Consider the following 9,192-nt stretch of genomic DNA (forward strand, 5'->3'; position numbering starts at 1 on the left):
TCCGTCTCTCTGCCTTTGATTTTGTGCGTGGCCAGCAGCCGAATCTGGTCTGTCTGGGACCCCCAGGGCCGGGTGCTCTCGCCGCCTGCGCCCCGGGCACAGGTAGGGCCCCGCCACGTACAGGGAGGTCTATGCCTTCGCCACCCCACCACTCGGTGTATACGCCCCACACACGGGCGGTTTCCACTTCCATCCGCAGTAAAGGTGTAAGTAAGGGGCCTCGGGGACCGGGTGACAAAAAATACGGAGGAAGAACGCGGCATCCCTGAAGGATTCGCGGGAGCGGGAGGGACTGTGGCCTCCCCAGCCCCTGTCTGCGGGCGGTTCTGCAGCCCCGCGCCTGCCCCCTCCCTGCACCCCTCCCTGGGCTGCGAGCTTCCTCTACCTGCTCCCCCTGAGCAGGCCCCACCCTCTCAGTTCTTTCACCCTTCAAGGTGCAGGCCAAATGTTCACTATTTTTATATTAAAAGTTTTTATTTGTTTTTATTTTTTTTAATGTTTACTTATTTTTGAGGTTGAGAGGGACAGAGCCTGGGCAGGGGAGGGGCAGAGGGAGAGGGAGACACAGAATCTGAAGCAGGCTTCAGGCTCTGAGCTGTCAGCACAGAGCCCAACTTGGGGCTTGAACCCAGAACGGTGAGATCATGACCTGAGTGATGTCGGATGCTTAACCAGACTGAGTGCCCCCAGGTGCCCCATAACTTTTTCTGATTAGAAAAGGAATACAGGCAGGGGCGCCTGGGGGGTTCAGGTCAATCAGACTCTTGATTTCCGATCTGGTCATGATCTCACCACCTCTTGAGATGGAGCTCCTCGCTGGGCCTGAAACCTCAAGATTTTCTTTCTCTCCTTCTGCCCCTCCCCTGCTCGCTCTCTCTCTCTCTCTCTCTCTCTCTCTGTCTCTCTCTCTCAAAAAAGAAAGGAATACATGCATATTGAGGAAAATACGGGAAATACAAAAACAGTAAAAGTTAAAAAGGGTCAAAATCACCTATAATCACACTTCCTAGGGATAGTTTTTTGGAAACATTGTTGGTGTATTTCCTTAACGTTTTATTTTACAGGCGTATAGACTTTTCCATCTTTGGAAATAAATGATAAATGTAACAGTCTTGAAATTTCTATGCTAGATACGTAGTAAGCATTTCCCAAGGCCACTGAAAAGTTATTTGAAACAAGATCTTAGTGACTACTTGGCATTCCATTATGTGGACGCGCCACACAGATGTAACCGCTGTCCCAAAGGTCAGAGTGAGGTCCATTCATTGCACAGATGCCTACCAAGTCAGGTTCTGGGGAACAGCCATTGGCAAAGCAAAGTCCCTGTCCTCACAAACTTACATCAGTTTTTAAAATTATTCACACTACTGTGAGGAAACCTTCGCCTAACTCTTTGGTTATTTCCTTAGTTACATGTGGTTGGTGGCTTTTGTTTTTTAATATTTTTTAAAAAATCTTTTTATTTTAACGTTTATTTATTTTTGAGACAGAGACAGAGCATGAGCAGGGGAGGGGCAGAGAGAGAAGAAGACACAGAATTCGAAGCAGGCTCCAGGCTCTGAGCTGTCAGCACAGAGCCCGACGCGGGGCTCAAACTCACAAACCGCGAGATCATGACCTGAGCCCAAGTCGGACGCTCAACCGACTGAGCCACCCAGGCGCCCCATGTTTTTTAATATTTATTTTTGAGAGAGAGACAGACAGAGCATGGGCAGGGGAGGGGAAGAGAGAGGGAGACACAGAATCCCAAGCAGGCTCCAGGCTCCGGGCTGTCAGCACAGAACCTGACACGGGGCTCGAACCCACGAACCGTAAGATCATGACCTGAGCCCAAGTCGGACGCTTAACTGACTGAGCCACCCAGGCGCCCTAACATGGTAGTGGCTTTAAAGGCTCCCCATGACGGCCACCCTCCCCCTCCTCCCTCCCTCACCCCTCCCTCCTCCTCCACTCAGGGGGGTTCGGCTGCTGAGGCCCCTCCCCCCTCCTCCCTCCCCACAGCGCCCGCCCCCCCTTCCCCGACAAAGTGCCCCCACTTGTCCAGGTGCTTATCCCAGGGGCCCTCCTTCCTGGCCTCATGAGCAGGCTCACATGTTCTAGGAACGGACGTGACCCACACATGACCCAGGGAGGATTCTGAACTGCTTCCCACTAACCCTGTGGCAGAGCCCTTGCCCCCAACCCTTCCTGACTGAGGAGGTTCTCCAGGAAAGCACACTTTGCGTGCACTTCTTCCAGCAATTCGTGTTGGCTGTAGAGAGAAAAATGTAGTGTGATCAAAGGGAAAAACGATCATTGCTTTTAATCCCACCACCTAAAGAGATCCAACGTGACTCTTCGGGATATAGCTCGACGCGTCTTTGGCTTACAAATCGGGCACGTATTACATCTGTCATCTGATTTCTTTATTTTTTTAGTGTTTATTTATTTTGAGAGAGCGTGGGGGTGTGAGCGGGAGAGGGGCACAGAAAGAGAGAGAGAGAGAGAGAGAGAGAGTCCCAGGCAGGCTCCATGCTGTCTGCGCAGACCCCGATGCAGGGCTTGATCCCGTGAGACGTGGGATCGTGAGCCGAGCCGAAATTAGGAACCGGATGCCACCCAGGCTCCCCGCTTCAAGTCTTTGGGACTTCCTCTTCTGCCTCTGTTGGTTCCCACCCTGCTGGCAGCTCCCAGCTGCGATCTGAGTCCGGCCCCCCGACACGGAGGACAGGGAGGGACGGAGGAAAGAGGCCGCTCCAGGTGGGCAGGGGGCAGGTGCAGTGAACACAGGGAACTGACCTACGAGGCCTGTCTTGGGGCTGCAGGATGCTGGACCCCCGCAGCTGCCCGCCACGTCCTAACAGTTCACAGAGTGGCCGCAATGGGGTTCGGTCACCCATACCCTCCAGATGGTCCCGGCGCCACATCTCTGTCTCAAGGCCGTCCTTGGGGCAGCTTCCCGGAGAGGGCTCCCGGGGCCACATTCCAAGGACAGGAGAGGAGGTGAGGCGCCTCCATTGCCCGGGTCCAGCTCACAGGTCAACTGGCAGTCACGTCCTCTCATTGACCTTCCCAAGTAGCCTCATCTCTGTGTCTCCAGCCAGAGAAAGTTCTCTGCTTTGAAGGACTCATGTGATAAGATCGGATATACTTGGGTCATCCAAGATCACCTCCTCATTGTGAGGTCTGTAACCTTAATCCCATCTTCAAAATCCCATTTGACATGTAACCTAACGGGCTCCAAGGACTGGGGGCGGGGGGGGGGGTTGGATGTACTCGGGGAGAATATTCTGTCTCCCGCACTGTCTCCCTGCGCTGATGAACACGTCCTTACATTTTGAAACGGAGTCAATCTCCTGGATTTGTTTTTTAGCTCACATCGGATGATGCGAACAGACTCATCCCTGCCCCTGATGGAGTGTGACTGGCTGGGGGTCCACAGGTCGTTTAGAGCCACGGAGAGGTCACGGAGTAGCTGGGAGGATTCTTTGGAAGGGTATGATATCCTTCCTGTAGAGAAAACAGCTGTGCCTGGTGCGCACGGCATCCCACGTGGAAGGCTGCCTCCTGGAGGTGCCCTAGCCGTCCCTGGGTCAGAGCCACGGCCTCCCTCCCCGCCTCCAACGGTACGCCTGCCTCAGACCCTGGCTGTCCAGAGACCAACGCCACCTTCCCCTCCACCCTCCAGTTGTTCTTTGTTAGCTCTGCGGGTAAACTGAGTCCCAGACCTTCAACAGCCATGCAGAAGGGACTCCAGCTGACTGGGAAAGGTGAATGCAGGGGGACCGCCCGATGTGGCGGCTTCCAAATGACCCGGTGACTAATGCCCGTGTCGTCAGCCCGGCACGCTTCCTGGGGCTTGCAGCGGGAAGGAGCTTTATAACGCATTCTCCACCGATCTGCATCGCCTCGGTCTTGATTTCTTCACCTGAAAAATGGGACTAATAATACCTACCTCAAGGAATCCGTTGCAGGAATTAAGTGCTGTCACGTATACAAGGTGGCCTGGTTTATGGGGAGCGCTCAGGACATGTTAGCTTGCCTGCCCCACCACTGTCACCCCGTGCCCTGTCCCCATAAGAGTTGAATTCTTTCTTTTTTTTATGTTTATTTATTTTTGAGAGAGAGAGAGAGAGAGAGCACAAGTGGGGAGGGGCAGAGACCGAGGGGAACAGAGGATCCCAAGCGGGCTCTGCCCTGACAGCAGCGAGCCCGACGCGGGGCTCGAACCCACGAACCACGAGATCGTGACCTGAGCTGAAGTCGGACGCTTAACCGACTGAGCCCCCCAGACGTGCTTTCTAAAGCGGCGGCACATGTGAGGGATCTAGTTTACTAGTTTTGGAATGAGACTCCGGGGAGGACACACAAACGAAATGTAGTCCCAACTTGGCGATTTCGGTCTTCGGCACCCCAGAGGTTGGGGGTCTGGTCACCCCCTCGCTTCACGTCATCACGTGACCTGGTTCCCTGTTACCGCCCCCCCCTTCGTCTTGTGTAAAGAGTGCTACAAACGAACTGCAGAGACCCAGTGAAACATCACTTTATTTTCTTTGGGCCGGTGATTGACAATCCATCGTTTTTGCTACATTTGTTTTAAAAAAGGAAACACGTGTGGGTTCTGGTGGTAAATTCTCTAAAACGGAGGTGGGGTGGGGTGGGGAAGAAGCTAACTTCGCACAGGCAAAGCCGGGTCTGGGAGGTGCGGGTGAAGGCAGGGCTCCCTGCCCCCGAGGGTAATGACTCTTACAGCTGATTCCCACCTCCTCCTTTTTCAGAGGAACCCGGTGGCCCAAAGGCTGCCCCATCTGCCTGAGGTCACAGGTGTGGCCCTGCTGGCTCCAGAAACCAGGTGTCCTGGGTCCCTGCCCACTGCCCCCAGCCGGACGCCCCTCGTCCTCCCTCCCAGCCGTCTCCCAGGGAGCGGGGGGACCCAAGGGCGTTTACAAAAGTCCAGAATGGGTCAACGTGTTGGGGAAACGGTTGTTGGGGAAACAGGAAGTTTTTGGTTGTGTTTTAATCCCTCCTGCCATAGAGTAAATCAGTCTGTTTCTCCCATTCTCATCATTGGGGTGTGTCGTCCCCAAGCTTCGTTGCGAATTTGCCAGAGAAGGTCCCGGCTGACCATCTGTCCGTGCTTGGCTACATCCTCTACAGAGCAGTCTGGGATTCCTTCTGGAACTCGGCAATCCCGCTGCATTAGTTACTCCTGTAAGTGCTTGGGGTGACGGAGGGACAGGAGGACAGGGGGAGGGGCACGTAGGCAGGAAAGTTATCGCAGGGGCCAGGGCTATGGTGCTAAGTTGGAAGATCTGCACCAAGGCCCCGGGCGGTGCACCCGTCCATCGGAGACCTCGGTGGCCACGGCCAGCCCTAAGGCCCCAGCCTCCTGGGCACGGGCGCCCCGTCCCACGCGCAGCTGCACTTCTCCACCCTCATGTTGGGCAGGCTGACCACCTGGGGCCTGGGCCTGCCGCCCTCCTTGACGCCCACGATCAGGGGCAGCGAGGTCGTCTCCGAGGCGACGCACTGTCGCGGCCCCGGGAACGGCCGCCTGAAGGTCGGGGGCTCCGGGGGCTGCTGGCACGCGCCCACACACTCGTAGGCCAGGAAGCCCGGGGGCTCCAGGACCCAGTTCTCGGCCCACCGCATGCCCCGCAGGTCAACGTAGGTCTCCTGGCGGCAGCAGCGGGCGCCCTCCGCCGCCGGCGCCTCGGGGTCACAGTCGCCCTGAGCTCTGCGGGGACGGGAGGGGCGCAGGTCAGCTGAGCTCACGGGGTGGGGGGTGGGGGGCACCCGGGAGGGAGATTCACCGCCAGCTCTCGTCACGTTGCACAGGCTGGGGTTTGCGCCGGGGACGGGGAACCACCAATCACCAGACCCTGCGCAGTACGTGACCTTAGTCCCGGGAGGGGGGGGGAAACCCCGCGTCCGTTGATTCCCACGGCGCCCCTGGGAGACCCCACGCCAACCCGCCCGTTCGTGGGGGCCCCCGAGGGCCCAGGCGCCTACCCGTAGGCCCCGAGGTCCAGGGTGTGCAGCTCCAGCTGGGGCTCGCCCTGCCCCGTGCCCTCCTGGCCCTGGGACGCGAAGCGGAGCAGCGTGTGGGCGCCCGAGGCCCGCGGGCCCAGGTGCGCCCTCTGCACGGACACCTGCAGCAGCAGCGGCTGCCCAGACCGGCCCAGCTGGCGCCAGAAGTTCACGGCCTCGGTCACGTCGAAGGCCTTCCAGCCACTCCCCTGGAGGGACACCAGCCTGCGACACCCGTGGAGACGGGGGCCTGAGCTGGGGCTGGGGACACCCCCTGGGGGGAGCCTGCCCCCTCCCCCTCCCCTCCCTTTCTTCTCTCCCCACCCCCCCACACTGGGCCCACATGCCACCCTCCCCTTCTCCCCCTCCAGCCCCCTCCACCTCCCCCTTCCCCCCCTCAGGGCCCACCCTCCCCCTCCCCCTCCCCCCTCCAACAGCCCTCCCCCCCAATCCCCCACCCACCCCCACCCACCCTGCTGACCTGGGCCCACCTGGGCTCCGCTCCCCTCCCCTCCCCCTCTTCTCTCCCCCCACACTGGGCCCACATGCCACCCTCCCCTTCTCCCCCTCCAGCCCCCTCCACCTCCCCCTTCCCCCCCTCGGGGCCCACCCTCCCCCTCCCCCCTCCAACAGCCCTCCCCCCCAATCCCCCACCCGACCTGGGCCCCCCTGGGCTCCCCTTTCTCCCCACTGGCTAGCCCGGCCACGGCCTCCCCACCTGGAGTCCACCAGGTAGGTGCGGTTCGAGCTGTCCTCGTGGATGCGCAGCCACTCGACGGTGACGCGGGCGCGGGCGCCGTGCGGGGACAGCCGCTCGAGCCTGCGCAGCGCGGCCTTGGGGACCGGCTCCTGGAAGAGGCGCAGCACGGCCTGCACCAGCTCGCTGTTCGGGGGCAGGCGCCCCTCCATGCCGAACACCAGCACGTGCGTGGAGGCCTCGGCCGCCAGCAACCTGCCCGCCACCTCTGGGGACGGGAGCAGGGTCAGGAGGCAGGTCGGGCCAGCTGGGAGGGCGCGGGGCCCAGAGCCAGTGAGCAGAATCCCCCAGGAAGGCGGGGAGAGGTGGGGGCGGGGCCTCACCTGCACAGCCGCCTTTTTTTTTTTTTTTTAAGTTTATCTATTTATTTTCATAGAAAGACGGAGCAAGTGCAAGAGGGAGGAGGCAGAGAGCGAGGGAGACAGGGAATCCCAAGCAGGCTCCGTGCTGACAGCGCAGAGCCTGACGTGGGACTCGATCCCACGAACCCCGAGATCACGACCTGAGCCAAAACCGAGAGTCAGACGCTTCACCGACTGAGCCCCCCAGGCGCCCCGACACGCAGCCTTCTTTAGGCGAAGGGGCTCAGCTAAAGTGGGAGGGCCAGCGGAGAGAGGGAGGCAGGGAGCCACCGTGGAAATCTGCGGTCACCAGCCGAGAGTGGCCTTTCCAGGAGGGAGGGCAAGAGCCCCGACTTCCTCTCCTCTCCCTGCCTGAGGGGCTCCTGCCCAGTGAAATGTCCCCAACCGGAGGAGGAGGCGCCTGGGGCCTGTCGCCAGCTCCTGTTCCCCAGAGGCACCAGGCCCCGCGTCCCCAACGCCTGAGGCTCCGGGCCGACGGTGGGACCACCTGACCGTGGGCCACGTGGCCGCCAGCGGTCAGCTCTGCAGAGCGTTCAGGACCAGCCTCCTCGTCCCCAGGCCTCCAGGCGCCTGACCGGCCAAGGCCATCCTCCCTGTCACTAACCCCAAGTCCCCTTTCTCTGTCTCCCCTCCTCCCACGGGGCTTCTGCACCCACGAGGGTGTCGTTCCTGCCTCGCCTCTGCCAGTGGTACAGACGGAGCCCAGGGCCCCGGACGCAGCCACGCTCACGGTCCCGTGGAGCCCGGGCCCCCCGCCCCACGACGGCCGCCCCGGGACAGGCCCGCCGGCCTCGGCCTCCCCGCTCCCAACGAGCACCGGGCTGCGGCGGGAGGGGGACCTCACCTCGGACTCTCTGGCTGAACCTCTTCCCGCGGGAGTGGGCGCCGTGGCTGCGCCGCAGCAGGGCCACGTACTGGGCCCTCACGTGGGCCGGGGTGACCAGCCCCTCCACGTCGCGCCGGTCCAGGACGGGCGCCTCGCGCAGGCCCAGCTGCCGCAGCAGGCTGGCCCGCACCTGCTCCCCGGTCAGGGCGGCCCCGGGGCCCGTCAGGGACAGCGCCCAGAGCGCCCAGCACAGCCACAGGGGCCTCATGGTGCCGCCCGGGGATGGGGGGGCGGGGGTCAGAGCGCACGCGTCCCCCGAGGAGGCTCGGCGAGGGTCCCAGCCCGGTGTGCGGAGGGCCGGGCCCGGGCCAGCTTTATAGGCAGCCCTGAGCTGGGCCCGGGCGGAGGGGGGAGGTCACACCCCTCGGACCTCCTGGGAGCTCAGCAGCCAGACGGTCCTTGGGCCTCGAGGAGGGGGCCGTCTGGAAAGGGCACGGAGGCCCGTCTGGATGCCGCACCAGCCCGGGGCCTCTGGCTATTGCTGTCTGGGCAGCTCAGTGATAACTTTAGTGTCTGTTGAACTTCCCTGGCCCTGCCCCAGTCCTAGTCTGCGAAAACGGGGGCCTATTCTGGGAGAACGAGAGTCCTATTAGGAGACCGTTTAAGTCTCTCCTGGAGGCTAGTGTGGGTCTCTGGTCATCAGGCAGGAAGGACTCTGGGTTCCTGCAGCGAGCTTCCCCAGAAGCCCCTGGACTCACGTTGCCCCTTTCTCTGTCCCTGCCAGCCCCCCACCACCCCGCCCCGGCTCCTCTCCACAGGCCCTGGGAAGACCGTGTCCCGTCCATGACAGAGGAGGCCCCTGCGGTCAGGACCGGCTCTCCAGGGGTCCCAGGAAGAGCAGTTTTGCAAGTGTTTGCTGTCACACGACAGACTCGAAGCTCTTTAGGCAGGAACTTCATTCTGGGGCCCTCCATGCCCTAAAGCAGAGGCCACAGCTGCCCAGAGTCTCGTCCTGCCCACATCCTCAGGTATGGCGCCCACGGGGGTGGGAGCCCCCAGTGCCACAAAACACACACTTGAGACTGGCTGGGTTCAAATGGGGGCAGGTCTAATAGCCAGCAAGTTCCTTACGCCCCGGTGCCTCAGTTTCCTCATCTGAAGGATGGGTAACCATCCGGTCTACTTCACAGGGCTGGTCCGGAGATCAAACGGATTAACACGCAGAGGATGTTCAGCCC

At 61.0% G+C, this 9,192-nt stretch overlaps 1 protein-coding gene across 1 annotated transcript; it reads right to left on the reverse strand.

Annotated features, from left to right (window-relative positions):
- Positions 1-5,325: 5,325 nt before the first annotated feature.
- Positions 5,326-8,270, reverse strand: LEFTY1 (left-right determination factor 1). Its single transcript, XM_030301778.1, has 4 exons — positions 7,973-8,270; positions 6,728-6,974; positions 5,992-6,234; positions 5,326-5,716 (listed from the first exon to the last, which is right to left on the reverse strand). The coding sequence occupies exons 1-4, from the start codon at positions 8,220-8,222 to the stop codon at positions 5,353-5,355; spliced, it is 1,104 nt and encodes a 367-aa protein (XP_030157638.1). The 5' UTR covers positions 8,223-8,270; the 3' UTR covers positions 5,326-5,352.
- Positions 8,271-9,192: the final 922 nt, after the last annotated feature.

Source organism: Lynx canadensis, chromosome F1, assembly GCF_007474595.2.
Source record: "Lynx canadensis isolate LIC74 chromosome F1, mLynCan4.pri.v2, whole genome shotgun sequence".
Classification (NCBI taxonomy): domain Eukaryota; kingdom Metazoa; phylum Chordata; class Mammalia; order Carnivora; family Felidae; genus Lynx; species Lynx canadensis.